Below are 17,900 nucleotides of genomic sequence, written 5' to 3' on the forward strand. Positions count from 1 at the left end.
AATTTTGAAGCGTAAAGACCAAACGAACTTTTAGCTTAAAACTTAGGGTCCAAGATATATAATTAGATTGTAAGATCCCCTAATTCCTAGTTCGGTTATCAATTTTTGAAACTTTTTTTTAAGTATAACATGTAGGAGTGGGAGATCGAACTCTCAATCTCATGATTGGAGGTATATACCAATTATTTGACAATTTTTGAAACATTTCAACTATGTTCAATTTGTTTACATAGTCTCTTGCATATATTTATATCTCCAAAGTCTCCAATTCTTTTATTTTATGATAACACTACACAATGAAGAGTTGAGCACTTAATTTCAAAGTTATTATAAAAGTTCTAAAGCACCTTTAGAGTATTTTAGAAACAATTATTTTTTTTCCCTTAAAAAGGTATATACACATGTTAAACTTAAAAAAAATCATCTCAAATGCACTTCTAATTTGGGGACTACCTTTAATATAAAAGGAATGCTACCAAAGCTTTAACCGTTAAAATATGTTCGGATTAGCTGATTTGTACAACTTTGCAGTTAGATATCGACAGTTGCACACATAATAAACACAGCATTCAACTGAAGAAATCAAAAGAAGCAATTCTTTTTCACTTTAATTCAAACCCAAACTTTCAAAGAATTCAATAAGAAGAAACCGGTATAAACCAGAGAGCTCAATATTGTAAACTGCTCAGACTTGGGGCCTGAATGCTAAATTATTTTCTTCTTTTCCATATTCCAGAATGCATAGATCTCAAGTAAGAGTATTACGTGTAGGAAAACTTATCTAATCATCAATTGAAGCCCGAGTCGAATTAGGCAGTCTCCGACCATGGACAAAGGAACTAAACAGATGCAACGCTCTTGATGGCTGCTCATAAGGTACCATTTGAGCAGCACCTCTTACTGTTGCAAATGTCAAAAGATTTCCGTACTTGATCGCCCAACCTCCGACCTGCCCATTTGCAACCATAGTTTCAGATGAAACCAAACTTCAGATTGATGAAACAATTAGAATGCAGTGAGTACCTGGCCTTTGTGAAACCAAGTTCCATATGGGACTGTAATCTTGAACTTCAGATCATGAGTGAGTTCATGGATGAGCGTTCAAGATCCCAACAAGGGGACGACAGAATCTTGATCTCCGCTATAAAGTTTATGAGACATGTCATGTTTAGAACGACTACGACAAACAAATCTACTTAGACAACTCTTTTTTCAAACACTAAACGAAATTACCTGAAAACCAAAACCGGAATATGATTTTCGATTATCGTTTTCAGCAATGGAAGAATGTTGATGTTACCGTCGGTATAGCTGTAATTTATTACTCTGTCAATCAAAGTTAACAAAATGTCAAGTTCCTGAAATGGATTTTGCAATGAACATAAGCAGAACTCATGCCATTTATCAAAAATCTCATTTCTTGCATCAAAATGATGGGTTTTACTTTAGTAAAAGCTAACCGTTTTGCAGTATATTCGAAGTTCTTCAACATGTTAGACCGATATAACTTACGGACTGCACATCGACCAACCATACGGTAATTTAGTTCGGTTAGCATGAAGCGCTTTCTGAACCTCTGGAAGGTTGAAATAGAATTTTCTTTCCATGGTCATGCACACATCAACCCCCAAGCTTATCTTAGAAACCTGCAAAGATGAATGAAGACTTAAATTACAGCACCAGAAGTACTAAACTTGAATCGAATAGCAAATGAAGTTTACGAACATGAAGAAGTCGATACCATTTTTCTCAATCGTAGCTCTTGCTCCACTATAGATGGATAGCACACGTCGAGGATGACATTGTAATTGTTTATGTAATTACCAACAATGTGGTTTGCTTTCGATATGGTTTCATTGCATGAATCTGTCACATTGTGAGGACTTGAAAAAGTATAATCATCAAAATTGCATTTGCTCATGATGGTGATACCGATCTCATCTGATATCATTCCGTGCGACCAAAAGTACTTGTACGTTGCTGGAACATCTCTGTCAAGTCTCAATAGAGGGTTCCCAATCTAAAAATAGGAACCAAATTAATAAAAGTTTTTGGAAACGAGATTGAATCATCAAATTAACTTTTTCTTAGGGCAACTTCTTTGATGTTGAAATTGAAACCACTGGATCTTGCATTGTGATCCAAAAGAGCAATAGCCAACTGTGGTATGTAATACCCTGTGCAATTAAAAACCAATCTATCAACAACATTTTTTTTCATGCTAGGCTAGGAAAGAGAAATTCCTAATATGAATTTGATTTCATCTATGAACTATTATGATCTCTTGTAATACCTTGAAAGGACCACAAGCGAAGATTCAGTCTCCATTACTCGTTTTCCAGTCAAGAAAATTAAAATCACATTTGATAACAATTTCATTTTTAGTTTTATAAATTATATGCTTGTTTGCTCTCAATTTCTTTGGTACGGTTCCATAAGAACACATGAATTCTTAGATAAATTTTTTAAAAAAAAAAGTCTTTTAAAGCTATTTTTTTCTGGGCCATTCGATAACAATATCATTTTTAATTCTATTTTTAAAAATTATGCTTGTTTTTAACAATTTCATGAGTAAGTTTTTCGGTCTCTTGAAAACATATTTGAATTCTTACCTAAATTTCAAACCAAAAAAAAGTTATTTTTTATTATTATTATTATTATTTCAAAATTTAGCCTAGATTTTTAAAATACAACAAATAGGAACACATAAGTGAAAGTAACGTTTCTAAGCTTAATTTTTAAAAACAAATAACAGAAAACAAAATAGTTATTAAATGAGACTTTAGTTTAAAACCTAACTTTGATTCTGAAACAATTTTAAAAAGTAGATAACAAAACAAAGAAACACATAGGTGCTGCAAGTAGTGTTAATAAGCTTGATTTTCAAACAAAAAAATACAAAACAAAGTGGTTATCAAACCAACTCCAAGTCACAACATAAATTATCATTAAAAAAAGAGAACTTGGTCTAGTTCATGTTTATCAAACCTGCATAACTTGCGCCTGTGAGAAATTTCTCATGCTGGTCGAAGGTTTTGACCAATTGTAATTCATCCTGGAGGGCTTGGATCCCGAACCGTATGAGCGGCCTAGTATGGTTCTTCTTGGTTATACCCAACTGCATCCAGGCAACTTCTTTACTCCCTTTGATTTCATTTGCCTCCTTAAAGAGTCAGCTCCTTTCCAATTCTCTGATGCTGCGTATATGCTAGAGAGCAGCACGTAAGGTGAAGAACTTTGAGGATTTAATTCCATAAGTTTCTCAGCTACACGCCTCCCCCTAACTTCATCTCCATGTTTTCTGCAAGCTCCAAGCAAAGTTGACCAGAGCATCGGATCAGCTTCAAATCCGAGTCCGATGATGAACTCCTCTGCTTCATTAAGGAATCCCCATCTCCCAAGAATGTCTACCATACAGCCCAAGTGATCGACCCTTGGTTGTAACTTGTAATGGCCAACCATCAAGTCGAAGATCTTTCGGCCTTCGGCCACTCTCCCAGCATGGCTACAAGCAGAAAGAACACCAAGAAATGTGACATCATCAGGCATGATGGATTCTTGCTCCATCTGAGTAAATACTTCAAGCGCTTCTTCTGCATAGCCATTCTTAGCAAGTCCAACTATCATAGAGTTCCAAGAAATGACACTGTTTTTACTACACATTTCATGAAAAACTTGAGCAGAGCTCTCAACATCACCGCATTTTGCATACATATCTATAAGAGCACTACATACTATTTCATCCATGTTAAAGCCAGTCTGGAGGATAAGGGAATGGACCTCCCGACCGTTTTGTAAAGAAGACAATCCAGAGCATGCTCGAAGAACACTGGCAAATGCTGCTTGGTCTGGTAAATTATTCTCGGTGCGCATTTGTAGGTAGAATTGCAATGCCTTCTCACAGTGGTTGTTTTGAGCATATCCTGAAATCAAAGCAGTCCATAACACCAAACCTTTTGGATTCAGCAACTCAGAGAAGAGAGTTTCAGAGTCTGATAGACTTTGGGAGTTCATATACATGCACAAGAGAGAGACACACACAATTTCACAACCAAACAGAAAACCCCACTTCATAACTTGACAGTGAATTTGCCTTCCTAGTTTCAGCATAGATGCTCCTTCATAACATCCATCTAAAAGGCCTGCAAATGTGACTTCCGTAGGCTTAAGTCCAACTATTTGCATCTCTTGAAACAGGTTTATGGCTTCCTTGACGCCGTTTGTGGTGTATCCAGCAATTAGAGCATTTATTGAGACGACACTTGTATAGGGCATGGTATAAAAAACATCACAGGCTGCCGAAAGAGCCCCGCACTTGACATACATGTCAATGAGGGAACTTCCAGCATAAATGCTTGTATCTAAACCAACTTTAACTGAGAGACCGTGACATTGTTGCCCTTGTTTAAACTCCTGAACATTTGCACAAGCACTCAATATACTGGCCAAAGACACCTCGTCCGGAAGAGTCCCATCCGATACCATACTCCGAAACATGAAAAATGCCTCCTCATTATGCTCTTCCTGCACATACCCCACAATTATTGCATTCCATGAGACATTGTCATGAATTTTCATCAACTCAAATTGTTTTCTTGCTTCCTTTAATGCCCCCGATTTAGCATACATGTCTACCAATGCATTTGTAACAAATATATTAGATGCAAATTTGTTCACAATCATAACAGTGTGAAGTTGACAACCGAGTTTGAGATCCTTCAAGGAGGCACATGCACTTAAAATACTAGTGTAGGTAAACTCATCAGGCTGAGGTCCATGTTGTTTCATGCACGAAAACAAGTCCATCACTTTGTGGGCAAGCCCATTATGTGCAAAACCTCCAAGCATCGCATTCCACAAGACGATATTTCTCTCGTCCAAAGAATCGAACACTTCTTTTGCAGCATCCATTTTCTCACATTTGGCATACATGTTCACCAATGCACTTCCCACATACACATTAGCATTCAACCCTTCCTTAATCACCTGAGCATGAACCATCAAACCATAATTCAGCAACGACAAGCTGGCAATTGCGCTCAAAACACTTCCTATAGTAGATCTAGTGGCTTTTAAGCCAATTCTCTTCAATTTCAGATAAAACGAAATAGCTTCCTCTGCATATCCTCTCTGGGCATGCCCTGAAATCATCACATTCCAAGCTACAATATTAGGGTTGGGAATCTGGGCAAACAACCCACAAGCATCACCAAGCCTATCTAGAGCCACATATGCATTTATAACAGTCACAAGCGCTACCTGATCAGGAACATCTCCAACTCTCCGCATTTTATCAAACACCTTGACTGCTTCCACAGGTAAGCCAACTTGGACATACCCTGCAATCATTGCTGTCCAAGAAACAGTATCCAAATTAAGTGCCCCATCAAATACTAACCGAGCATCCTTTAGACTACTGCATTTAGCATACATATCAATAAGCGCACCTTGACAAAAAGGACTAAACTCAAATCCCATCTTATAAACACCACAGTGGACTTGTCTACCATAGTTAACATCCCTCAATCTGGAACAAGATGATAAAATCATCGCAAACGTGAACTCATTAGGCTGCACCCCATAATTCCACATTGACACAAAAGAATCAAGAACAGTTGCAAATAACCCATGCTTCGAGTACATAGAAAGCACCGAGTTCCAGGCAAATACATCCTTCTTCTCGAGCTGGGAAAATGCCTTCTCGACGAAATCCACATTACCGCATTTGACATAGAGGTCAACGATTGCATTGCCTAGCAACCCTTCAAGCCCAACTCCAATCTTCAGACTCTTTGAGTGGATGACCTTCGCGGTTCTTAATGCTTGAGAAATTGGTTTAGGCTTTTTGTCTAACAGGTGGTGGCCTTTGATTCTCTTGCACTGCTGCCGGCAGATCTGTAGAAGTTGTGAACGGAAGTTGTGATTTCATTCCAATAAAACTCGCCTTTAATATCAGTTTTCAATAGACATCATACATATATGATGTGGGTTAGATAATTTACCATAAACTCAAAGATACACCCACAAAATACAGTCCAAGAATCTTCTAATTTAATCTTATACAAACAGTTTAAATAACCACAAATTGGAAACCAAAATTTCATCCAAAACATTCACTCATATTACTCATTCGTTCGTCTGAGTGGGTCAGAAATCTAATTTATTGGAGATCCGGGTGTCGTAGAGCTTCTGGAATCTATTGTTCGTCTCAGGAGTTTCATGGAAGACGTGTCCCGCTGGTTCTACAATCGTCGCCCTGCCGTGGTTCAACGGAGAAGCGCAAATACGTCTAACACAGAGCTTCAGAATGGTCAAGAAAAGGTTTTTTCTGCGAAGAGCGCATATCACTTGGGGATGGAATTACAAGCTTTGAAGGACACAAATATGTCTAACACAGAGCTTCAGAATGGTCGATGGAAGAGATTTTGGAGAGTAAAAGTGGCCCCTAAAATTAAAATATCCTGCTGGAAAATTGTCAAAGATATTCTTCCTACAAAATCTAATCTTGTTAAGATGGGGATAACTACTGACAGGTGTTGTGTTCTTTGCAGGCTTTCAGAAGAGACAACAACGCATCTATTCTGGGATTGCAAGGTAGTTAAAGACCTTTGGAGTTTTTTGCTAAAATCTTATGTTGGTCTATCTGCTTTACACAGGTCTAGTTAGAGAATATGGGACTACTGGGAAAATGGATGCTCGATAATGCCGATGATGAAGGTTTGGAGAAGCTCATGATGTGTTCGTGGGTGGTTTGGAATTCCCAAAATGGAGTGGTGTTTCACAACAATTTGCCAGATATGCAGAATTCGTTAACTCACATTAACAGAGCCATCAGTACACATTTCAACAAGGAGTCAATTACTGATAACAAAGGCAAGACCCATAGTTTTCCAAACAAAATTCAGAAGCACAATCAACCTCAGTTGAGATGGCAACGTCCTAATTTTCTTACCTGGTCTCTCAACGTGGATGCTGCTTGGACTGAGAATCACCAAACGGGAAGGCTAAGATGGGTTCTCTGGAACTGGGAGGGGCAAATTATCATTGCTGGATACAAATTTGTCGATCATACGAGCAGTGTGAGAACAATGGAGGCTATGGCGTTACTTGAAGGGCTTCGGAACTTAATACATTGGTGGCTTACCCGATAGTCGTCGAATCCGACTCAGCTGAAATTGTCAAGCTGGAGCGGCGGGAGGTGGAAGATCTATCTCAGCTGATGTGGCTGGTGGAGGAAATTAAGAAGCTTCAATCAGCCATGGGAGTAATCTCCATCAACAAGATTGAAAGGGAGAGGAAAGGGTGTGCACACAGGTTAGCACGAAGGGCCTGGATTTTGCAAGAATCATGCTACTGGGATGAGTCTATCTCTGGTTGGCTTGAAAAGTTGGCATAACATGATGAGGTGTCTGTTTAGTGTTTGTTTTTGTCTCAAAAAAAAAAAAAAAAAAAAAAAAAAAAAAACCAGTACCAGGAGGTTTAGAACCATCTGGTACTTGAAACACAGCATTGTGCATATGTGGATCAAATGGTTCATTTGTAGGATCAAATTTTTCCACTCCAAACTTCTTTAACACCTGCAACACAGTTTAGTTTAACATAATTTGCACATGAATATCAACAACCAAAATTAGATACAAGTAACACAGCAGATAACTTCAATTGGCTAATTCATCTGGCATATTAGTTTTACAAATAATTGGAATCCTCATATTCTAACACCAGAACCGACAATTTAGAAGTCAAATCAGAAAATACATGACATACCAACATACTAAATAAGTGACATAGTCACATAAGTTCTTCGTTAACCACTAAAACCAACCAATTATTTTGATAAGAAAATAAATTCAAACTAATTGTAAACCTCAAGAACATTTTGTACAAGACATTTTACCTCAGACAGCTGTTTCTCAGTCATTTCAACACCTTCAAGAAGGGTCTTCAATAGCGGCACAGCCCCGTTAGAGTCATTAGTTGAATCAATCTTTGAAAAACTTTCCTCGACAACAGATGAAGCTCGTCCTAGATTGTCTGCAACGTCCAGTAAACTCTTTGCAAAATTCTAAAATACATATAAATAATAGATGTCTGGATAAAAGTTTGCAAGCGAGCATTAATGAATTGCCCATGTCATTGCAACATGAAAAAAAAATATCAAGGACGAGAAATAAGCCAAATAAAAATAATAAAACCTGTATGGCAAATTTCTTTGAATTCTCAGCTTCACGCCTTGTCCTGACCATCACATTTTCCATCTCTGCATACGTGCGAACAACTTTATCTTGCATTTGTTCAATCTCTTTGTGCTTTAACTTCAAAAGTTCTTCCTTCTCAGTCACAAGTTTCACCAGATCATCCATGGAAAGATTGTCATCACTCTCAGAATCTGAATCATAAATTAGAATTCATTACAACTTCTCCTTAAGACAGGCATTAAAAATCAAAATCCGGATATTAAACCTGATTCTTTGGGTTGACCAGTAGTTTCAGCCGTAGGCTCAGAAGCAGGTGTAGAGCCGCCATTACTTGGTACAGTATTACTATTTTCCTTATCAGAAGTCTCAGGGGATGCAGATGTTGATAATCTGAACTTTTGAAGGAAAGATGAATGATGCAACGCAGATTCCTGAGCAGAAAAAAGAATAGAACTAGGCATGTTAGACCAACGAATAAAATTTTTCAATTTTACATTCCCTCATTCTGAATAGATAAGAAGACCAGACGCGTTACCAAAAAATGAAGCACCAGTTACCCATTCCGTTAAACAATAAAAAACCAATAAATCCCAGTGAGCTCCTAAGAATAATAAGAGGAAAAAACATAAGCTGCACGAAAATTAAACGCTCTCCAATTATAGAAAAATATAATAAAACTACACCAAAGTTCATAAATAATAACAAATCCAAGACACCCAGCAACAGTACCAAGATTCACGGGAGGCCCCAACGCACATAACCACAGAATACAAAAAAACAAATACAATCAAAACCTCATCGAAAAGAGAAGAAATTCGAATTCAAATGTCGCTCTTCCGTTGCGGGAAAACCAAAACCCTAGCTAAACCCCAATAGCAGAAAACTCAACCGAGTAATTGGCAGGCATTTAAACCGTACTTTGTCGATAGATTGGTTAACACGATAGTGTAAGTGATTGGCGAGGATTGGCAAGTGCGTCGTTTTGTCGGATTGCGAGGCCGAGGAGAGCAGCGAGCTCCGGCAAATGTTCCGGGAGGCGCGTGAGAAAATCTTCGTGACGAACATGGTTGACGAAGAAATTGATCGAAACTGAAGAATGAGATCGGAATCAAAACTTTTTCCGGCGAAGTACAGAGGAAGGAAACGAAGAGGAATGAGGTTGAGGAGAACATGGGAGAGAGAACGGGAACAAGGGTTTTGCGGTGGCTTAAAGTGAGTTGACGAAACTGCCCCTCAGTTGTGTCTCATTGAACGACGTCGTTCTAGGTGCTCGCTGTCGCTGTCGGATTTTTTTGTTTTTTATTTTTGAGAGTGAAAATTTTTCTCTCCCTTGATGAGATCTTTTTCGTTGTTGAGTCTGCTGAGGAAGCTTCTAGATTAAGCTGGCGTTTCTGTACTCACAGCTTCTTGTCTCACAAAGCTGTGAATAAATTTTTTTAATAAAAAATAAACCACCACGACCATAGCTTTTTTGAATGAATGTGTCTTTATTAAGTACACAACCAAGGTTTTAGAGGTGGATGTTGATAAAAATATCCCAAAAATTGGAAATATCTTTTAATTAATAAATAAACATTTCATCACTTTTAAATAAGTTAAAAATATTTAATATTAATATTATGTATATATTAGTGAGTTTTTGTCGATATTTTTCATATTTCATTGATTTTTGTAATATTGTGGAAATATCAATTTATCCCTCCTTGTAAATGTCAAACTCATGAGTACATGAAAATGTCGACATGTCGATGGATATTTAATAGCATGGACGCAACCATATACAAAAGATATGTTCTTCTGATGAAGACACAAAACGATGTGAAAAGATATGACCATTTAGATGGTCACAAATAGTCTATAAAAAGGCACGATTCTTTTTTCAATTTTGTATATAAAAAATATCTTCTTGCTCAGACATTAGTGTTTGTTGAATATCGTAGTTAGAAGTACCGCATTCAAATGTTACTAATCTATCCTATCCTGAGAAACGATCAGCCGTGACACCTTGAATACCATATGCTAAAGAGATTTAGAGGAAGTCAAAGACATTAGAGATATTCAAGATAAGTTAACAATATTTAACGACATATACTATTACCACTTATTATATTTGTTATCTTTCTATTAAAGGCCAGCAAGCACTATTGTAATTTTATACAATTTCACACATGACCTATAAAATGCAACACAGGATTTCCATTCTTTCCACGTGGTATGAGAGCAGGTCTAACTCATGTCCTTACGACCCTTTTCTCGTTGTTTTTTCCTTCTTTTTTCTCTCTTCACCCAAAAATGAGCCCAAATCAGTTCGATCACCACTCCAAATTAGTCTAGCCACCTAAACTCATCTCAACCTTCTACCGATCAAGTTCTCCTGCTCACCTACTTCAATTACCAATTCACCATGGACATGAACTCGTCTGTAACCTCTTCTTCAAATTTACCTACGGCCTCCTCATCTCCAACCAATGGTGTTCCGATCTCCCTCCTATCACATATATGCACTCTAGTCTCGGTTCGACTTGATGTTGTCCTTGGCATTCTTAGATCAATTTGATCCTCAAGACTCATTTTCTATTTTGGTTCACTGATGAAAGTCTTCCCTACCCAAAACAATTCAGTGGTATTAAGTTTCTTAACTCGCAATTCACTTTGTGGTACACTTAGGACCAAACTCTGACCATCCTTATTAATGCCACGCGGTCTCAGACAACCTTGTCCCTCCTGCTCGTCGAAGTCTGGAAGTTGCTTGAAAAACGATATGCTTCTTCTACTTGAACTTGTATTATTGATTCAAAGTCTATCTAAGAAGAGTGTTGAATCCATTGACGAATTCAGCGGATCATTGTGATTCCAGACAAGCTTAGTGTTGTCTCTGTTTCACATCAAAGATGAAGACATAATGACCTACACTCTCAACAGGCTCCATCCCGACTATAATGCATCTCACACCTCGTTTCAAACATTCACCACAACTCCATCCATGGAGGATCTCCACGTGTTAATAAAGGTTAAGGAATCTTGATACCCGACAACCCAAGAGTATAAACTTCTCGAACCTCTAGCAACTTGAATCAAATTGTATGTACTGTAATTTCAACCACACAAAGGATAACAATATTTGAGATGAGGGGGTTTGCACAAATGCAAGGCTTTGGGAAAAATCTCTCAACTCAACATTTGTTCAACAAAACTTCACTTTCATTACAGGAGGAGATGCCTAAGGCCAAATGCCTAGATATTTTGCTAAATAAAATAAACCTAAAAGTCTAAGGTAAATAAAATAAACAAAATAATTACATAGATATTTTTCCTAAATCGCCAACTTGCTAATCCAACAAGGCAATTTATTACTGAGATTCAAAATGATAAAAACAAAATAAACTAAGGAAAATAAAAATGAAAGCTATTCCATAAAAAGATGGGGTGGGTGACAAGGCAGTTTGATGCCGGGGGGCGTAAGACATTGGCTGGGCACACGCCCAGGGGGGGGGGGACAAGTGGTGTGGGTATGGGCGGCTTGGTGTGCTGGCGTGCTTGGTGTCATGGTCATGCTTGTCCAGGGCCTGTTGCCCGTGGCCGCATGCCCATAACAACCTCTTTCCACATACTTTCATGTCATGTATTTAGTTTTGCTTGTTATTTAGTTTTCCTTGTACTTTTGGTGGCGAGTGACTCCTCGCCACTTTGCATGTTCACGCCTGCCAAAGGCAAAATGCTTTATAATCTACCTTAGGGGGTACACCTAGTCTCCTCCCTACATTGCGTTGTATTCTTGTCTTGCCGCTAATCTATTCTCTTGCATTCAAGCTTACAACAACTTCCAAAATGCTTACAAACGTTTTCCAAAACCTTTTTCTCTAACCCCGTTTTCCAAAAACCGTTTTCTCGAGAACGGGGGTGGAGGTTGCGACATATAGCCTTTGTACCACCGGCTATTCGTTTCCGCATTGGCTGACTTGCTAGAGGGTGAAAGCAAGTGCTGCACAATCGCTTCCTGAGTCCCGTTAAAGTGCGATTGTGACAGTTGGTATCAGAGCCTAGTTGGCTCCTCGAGTTGGAAAATAGTAACCATGTCCGCGACAAAGTAGTTGGGCAAGTCCCACGTCGACAGACTCGTCGAGATCGAAGAACAGCTGTTGTTCTTGAGGGAAATCCCTGAAAACCTTAGATATGTGGAATCTCGGCTGGATTAGATCTCCACCAAAGCTGACGGAATTGACGTCGTGAATGCCCGCATAGACAGGCTTGCTATACGTGAGTTAATGCTTCGGGTTGAGACCCTTGAAGACAAGGTTAAGCGTACTGATAACCTTAAGCGTGGCGAAAGCTCATCGAGCTCAATCGCCCACATGGAGGAGCGTGTCAAAGAAATAGACATCTCCCAAAAGACTATTGTGCAGATGGTCAGTGAGCTGACCGACGACTTCAAATCCACCATCGACGAAATGAGGGCGGAGATTGCCGAATTAGGCACCAAAGTAAATCTCACCATGAGAGCGGTGGGAAACCAGGCCCCAGCTGGGGGACCGATTCAGTTCAACAAGGTGAAAGTTCCCAAACCCAAGCCCTTCTGTGGGGCGCGAGATGCTAAAGCTCTTGAGAACTTCATCTTCGACCTTGAGCAGTACTTCAAGGCGACAAGCACGGTGACAGAGGACTCGAAAGTCACACTAGCCACAATGCATCTTGCTGACGATGCGAAGTTGTAGTGGAGAGTGAGATACGTAGATGTACAAGAGGGCAAATGTACCATCGACACGTGGGAAAAACTAAATCAGGAACTCAGATCCCAATTTTTCCCGGAGAATGTAGAGATCCTTGCTCGTCGTAAACTGCGTAAATTACGACACACAGAAAATATTCGAGACTACGTAAAGCAGTTTTCAGGGTTGATGTTGGATATCTGCGATATGTCCGAGAAAGACAAGGTCTTCGCCTTCATGGAGGGCTTGAAACCATGGGCCCAGGCCAAACTGTATGAGTAGAAGGTACAAGATATCCCTACTGCTTACGCAACAGCCGAACAACTGTTCGATCTTAGCAACGATACATCACAAGAGTAGAGGAAGACCCAAGCTTCTTCCAGTAGTAGAAACAGACCCGTTAGATCGGGGTCCCCTAAAAATGGGGGAGCTGACAGAAATGGAAGAGGAACCCGCAGACCCTTCCAGCAGAGAAGGGGAAATACATGGAGAGGGCCGAACCCACCAAACAATAACAATCGGACATGACCATCCTGCTTCATTTGTAAGGGACCACACAGAGTATACGAGTGTCCGAATCGAGCTGCTCTCCGGGCCTTCCAAGCCACACTGACGAACGACCGAGCGATCGAATCGGAAGGCCCCGAAACAGATACTCCTCCTGAAGACGCCGATGACAACCCCCGTATGGGAGCACTCAAATTCTTATCGGCGCTTCAGAAGAAAGCCGAGGAAGTGAAGGAACCCCTGGAACGTGGTCTGATGTATGTGGAAGCATGGGTCAATCAGAAAGCCGCAAAAAGCACTATGGTAGATTCTGGTGCCACCCACAATTTCATGACGGAAACCAAAGCATGTCGGCTGAACTTGCGATGGGATAAAGACCCAAGAAAGATGAAAGCGGTCAACTCGGCTGCCCTCCCCATTATGGGAGTTGCAAAAAGAGTCTCAGTAAAGCTAGGGACATGGAGTGGACTGGTTGACTATATGATAGTGCGGATGGACGACTTCGACGTAGTATTGGGGATGGAATTTCTGCTGGAACACAAAGTCATCCCCATGCCCCTTACTAAGTGTCTGGTTGTAACGAGTTCCGATCCCACAGTTGTTCAGACAAGCATCAAACAACCAAGCGAAGTGAAGATGATATCAGCACTCCAGCTAAAGAAAGGTCTCGCCCGTGACAAGCCGACCTTCATGGCCATTCCTGTTGCAGAAGGCGGAAATTCTGAAGAGCCAGTTCCCAGAGAAATCCAGCGAGTCTTGGAGGCGTATGCCGATGTAATGCCAGACAACCTGCCCAAAAATCTACCTCCAAGACGGGGGATAGACCATGAGATTGAATTGTTACCGGGGGCAAAACCGCCCGCCAAGAATGCCTATCGGATGGCTCCTCCCGAGCTAGCCGAACTGAGGAAAAAACTTGATGAACTACTGAATGCTGGATTCATCCGCCCGGCTAAGGCTCCCTATGGGGCCCCAGTCCTTTTTCAGAAGAAGAAAGACGGAAGTCTCCGCCTATGCATCGACTATTGAGCATTAAACAAACTCACAGTCCGCAACAAGTACCCTTTGCCCATCATCACAGACCTGTTCGATCAACTTCATGGGGCAAAGTACTTCTCTAAGCTAGATCTGCGATCTGGATACTATCAGGTGCGCATCGCAGAAGGAGATGAACCGAAGACGACCTGCGTCACTCGGTATGGGGCCTTTGAATTTCTTGTCATGCCCTTCGGCCTGACGAATGCTCCCGCCACCTTCTGTACCTTAATGAACCAGGTGTTTCACGAATACCTCGACAAATTCGTGGTGGTTTATCTAGATGATATAGTCGTCTACAGTCCAACCATGGAAGAACACCAGGTACATTTACAGCTTGTTTTCGAGAAGCTCAAACAGAACCAGTTGTATGTTAAACGAGAAAAGTGCTCGTTTGCCCAAGAACGCATCAGTTTCTTGGGTCATGTGATATAATGTGGTCGAATAGGCATGGAGGATGGAAAGGTCAAAGCCATTCAAAAGTGGAAAATTCCGACGTCCATCACATAACTACGTTCATTCCTCGGATTAGCCAATTACTATAGGCGATTCGTGGAAGGATTCTCGAAACGGACCGGGCCCTTAACGGAATTACTGAAGAAGAACCAGAAGTGGAACTGGACCCTAGAATGTCACGCCGCATTTGAGAGTTTGAAAAAGGCAATGATGGAGGGGCCGGTGTTGGGAATTGCAGACGTCACACGACCGTTTAAAGTCGAAACCGATGCGTCAGACTTCGCCCTGGGAGGAGTGCTTCTCCAAGACGGTCACCCCATTGCATACGATAGTCGGAAGTTGAATGATGCTGAAAGGAGGTATGCCGCCTCCGAGAAAGAGATGTTAGCAGTAGTCCACTGCTTGAGGGCCTGGAGGCAATATCTCCTTGGGGCCAAGTTCGTTGTCAAGACCGACAACAGCTCAGTCTGTCACTTCTTCAACCAACCGAAGTTGTCGTCCAAGCAAGCTAGGTGGCAAGAGTACCTTGTCAAGTTCGATTTTCAGTTCGAACATAAGCCCGGTCGAGAAAATCAGGCGGCAGATGCCCTTAGCAGAAAGAGCGAACATGCGGCCCTGTGCATGTTAGCTCACCTAAAAGCGAGCAAGCTCACTGGATCCATTCATGAAGCCATCAGAGAGAATTTACAGAATGACCCACTGCCCAAGCGATAATTCAGTTAGCCAACGAAGGGAAGACTAGACAGTTTTGGGTGGAGAATGACCTCCTCTTCACCAAAGGTAACCGTTTGTATGTTCCCCGTTCTGGGAACCTAAGGAAGCTCCTACTTGGAGAATGTCACGACACGATGTGGGTAGGCCATGCTGGATGGCAGAGAACTTACGCCCTGTTAAAGAAATGCTACTACTGGCGGAGTTTGAGAGACGACGTGATGCAGTATACCAAAACGTGTCTCATCTGCCAACAAGACAAGGTCGAGCGAAACAAAATTGCAGGTTTACTGGAACCCTTGCCAATCCCATCACGACCGTGGGAGAGTGTGTCTCTCGACTTCATCACCCATTTACCTAAAGTCGGAGAGACAGAAGCGATCCTCGTGATAGTTGACCGGTTCTCTAAGTATGCTACCTTTATTCCAACTTCGAAGATGTGTTCGGCCGAAATGACTGCACAGTTATTTTTCAGGAATGTTGTGAAACTATGGGGTGTTCCTGAGAGCATCGTGAGCGATAGAGACCGACGCTTCACAGGGACATTCTGGACAGAACTTTTCCGCCTATTGGGATCCAATTTGAACATCTCTTCGAGTTATCACCCACAGACAGACGGACAGACGAAACGCTTCAACAGTATGCTAGAAGAGTACCTCCGCCACTTTATTGATGCTCGGCAAAAGAACTGGATCCAGATGCTCGATGTAGCCCAATTCTGTTTCAATTGCCAAAAGAGCACCACCACGGGAAAAACCCTTTTCGAAATCGTGTGCGGGCGACAACCGGTGTTACCTCATATTGTCGACCATCCTTATGTGGGTAAGAGCCCTCAAGCCTACAATTTCACCAAGGAATGGCGTCAATCCACCGAAGTGGCCCGAGCATAACTAGAAAAGGCGTCTAAACACATGAAAAGGTGGGCAGACAAAAAGCGAAGACCATTAGAATTCCAGGCAGGAGATCAAGTCCTTGTGAAGCTGAGACCTGAACAGCTTCGTTTCCGAGGTAACAAAGACCAACGCCTTGTGCGAAAATATGAAGGACCCGTCAACGTTCTTCAGAAGGTGGGCAAGACATCCTATAGGGTTAACTACCCCCGTGGATGAAAGTCCATCCAGTAATCCACGTGAGCAACTTGAAGTCTTACCACCCCGACACTGTCGACCCTACACGAAACGAGGTAACCCGTCCAGCAGTCACGTTGACAAACAAGGTTGACAAAGAAGTTGAGTCAATCCTCGCCGAAAGAACACGCCGAGTAGGAAGACCACGAAGGGACGTCCAGGAATTCCTAGTCAAGTGGAAAGGGCTCCCAGATGAAGAGATAAGTTGAGAGCGTACTGAAGACCTGAAGACAGCTGTAGCAGCAATTGAAGAGTTCGAGCAGCGACAGTTGACGGGGACGTCAACCATTTAAGTGGGGGAGAATGTCATGGTCATGCTTGTCCACGGCTTGTTGCCCGTGGCCGCATGCCCATAACAACCTCTTTCCACATACTTTCATGCCATGTATTTAGTTTTGCTTGTTATTTAGTTTTCCTTGTACTTTTGGTGGCGAGTGACTCCTCGCCACTTTGCATGTTCACGCCTGCCAAAGGCAAAATGCTTTATAATCTACCTTAGGGGGGTACACCTAGTCTCCTCCCTACATTGCGTTGTATTCTTGTCTTGCCGCTAATCTATTCTCTTGCATTCAAGCTTACAACAACTTCCAAAATGCTTACAAACGTTTTCCAAAACCTTTTTCTCTAACCCCGTTTTCCAAAAACCGTTTTCTCGAGAACGGGGGTGAAGGTTGCAACATATAGCCTTTGTGCCACCGGCTATTCGTTTCCGCATTGGCTGACTTGCTAGAGGGTGAAAGCAAGTGCCGCACAATCGCTTCCTGAGTCCCGTTAAAGTGCGATTGTGACACTTGGCAAGGTAGTAAGCGTGTAGAACAACATGGGCAAGGGTGTTGGGCGAATGGCGTGTGCAGGGGTGGCAAGGGCAAGGGCGAGGCGTGTGCATGGTAAGCGGCAGGACATATGCGGCATGTGGCACGCACGGTGTGGAGCATGGACTCTGTAATTCGATGGTGGCCAAGGGCTTGCGGTAGGCAAGTCCTTGAGGCTAGACCATTCACTTGGCCTTTTTTAAACCTTCACCTTCCTCTTGATCCTTAATGGTGGTTCTTGGCCATTCAAAATAGTCCAAATTTGATTGTGAGTCCAATGAAGCTTCCTCCTTTTAGGAGGTCTCTCCTCTAACTCTTCATCTTTGTTTATGTCGGTTGATTATTGGA

The 17,900-nt window shown here is 41.5% G+C and overlaps 2 protein-coding genes across 4 annotated transcripts; both read right to left on the reverse strand.

Annotated features, from left to right (window-relative positions):
* Nucleotides 1-574: 574 nt before the first annotated feature.
* Nucleotides 575-1,951, reverse strand: LOC111019252 (serine carboxypeptidase-like 42). The gene is given in 5 exon segments (XM_022295595.2): nt 575-949; nt 1,024-1,141; nt 1,234-1,326; nt 1,513-1,646; nt 1,742-1,951. Coding segments are annotated over 5 exon segments (723 nt in total). The 3' UTR covers nt 575-781.
* On the reverse strand, nt 1,881-9,398 carry LOC148208549 (Pentatricopeptide repeat (PPR) superfamily protein). 3 transcript variants are annotated; one of them, XM_088118655.1, is made up of 7 exons: nt 9,117-9,398; nt 8,464-8,629; nt 8,196-8,389; nt 7,898-8,065; nt 5,448-5,895; nt 2,989-5,351; nt 2,040-2,177 (listed from the first exon to the last, which is right to left on the reverse strand). In XM_088118655.1, exons 1-6 carry the CDS (start codon nt 9,261-9,263, stop codon nt 3,109-3,111), a joined length of 3,366 nt encoding a protein of 1,121 aa, XP_087974781.1. In that variant the 5' UTR covers nt 9,264-9,398; the 3' UTR covers nt 2,040-2,177; nt 2,989-3,108. The 3 variants fall into 3 exon arrangements, with proteins under 3 accessions (XP_087974780.1, XP_087974781.1, XP_087974779.1); XM_088118654.1 differs by lacking the exon at nt 2,040-2,177 and adding an exon at nt 1,881-2,020 and having other exon boundaries at nt 2,989-5,895; XM_088118653.1 differs by having other exon boundaries at nt 2,989-5,895.
* Nucleotides 9,399-17,900: the final 8,502 nt, after the last annotated feature.

The sequence above is a fragment of the Momordica charantia genome (assembly GCF_013281855.1).
Source record: "Momordica charantia cultivar OHB3-1 chromosome 10 unlocalized genomic scaffold, Mcharantia_2.0 BLBB01000010.1, whole genome shotgun sequence".
Lineage (NCBI taxonomy): Eukaryota > Viridiplantae > Streptophyta > Magnoliopsida > Cucurbitales > Cucurbitaceae > Momordica > Momordica charantia.

What these genes read in the sequence shown, in the direction of transcription:
- LOC148208549 (XM_088118654.1), bottom strand. Translation starts at nt 9,263, where the DNA reads ATGTTCGTCACGAAGATTTTCTCACGCGCCTCCCGGAACATTTGCCGG. An exon ending in TTAACCAATCTATCGACAAA is followed by an intron (nt 8,630 to 9,116) that starts GTACGGTTTAAA and finishes TTTTCTGCTCAG; the next exon opens with GAATCTGCGTTGCATCATTC. An exon ending in TGGTCAACCCAAAGAATCAG is followed by an intron (nt 8,390 to 8,463) that starts GTTTAATATCCG and finishes TTTATGATTCAG; the next exon opens with ATTCTGAGAGTGATGACAAT.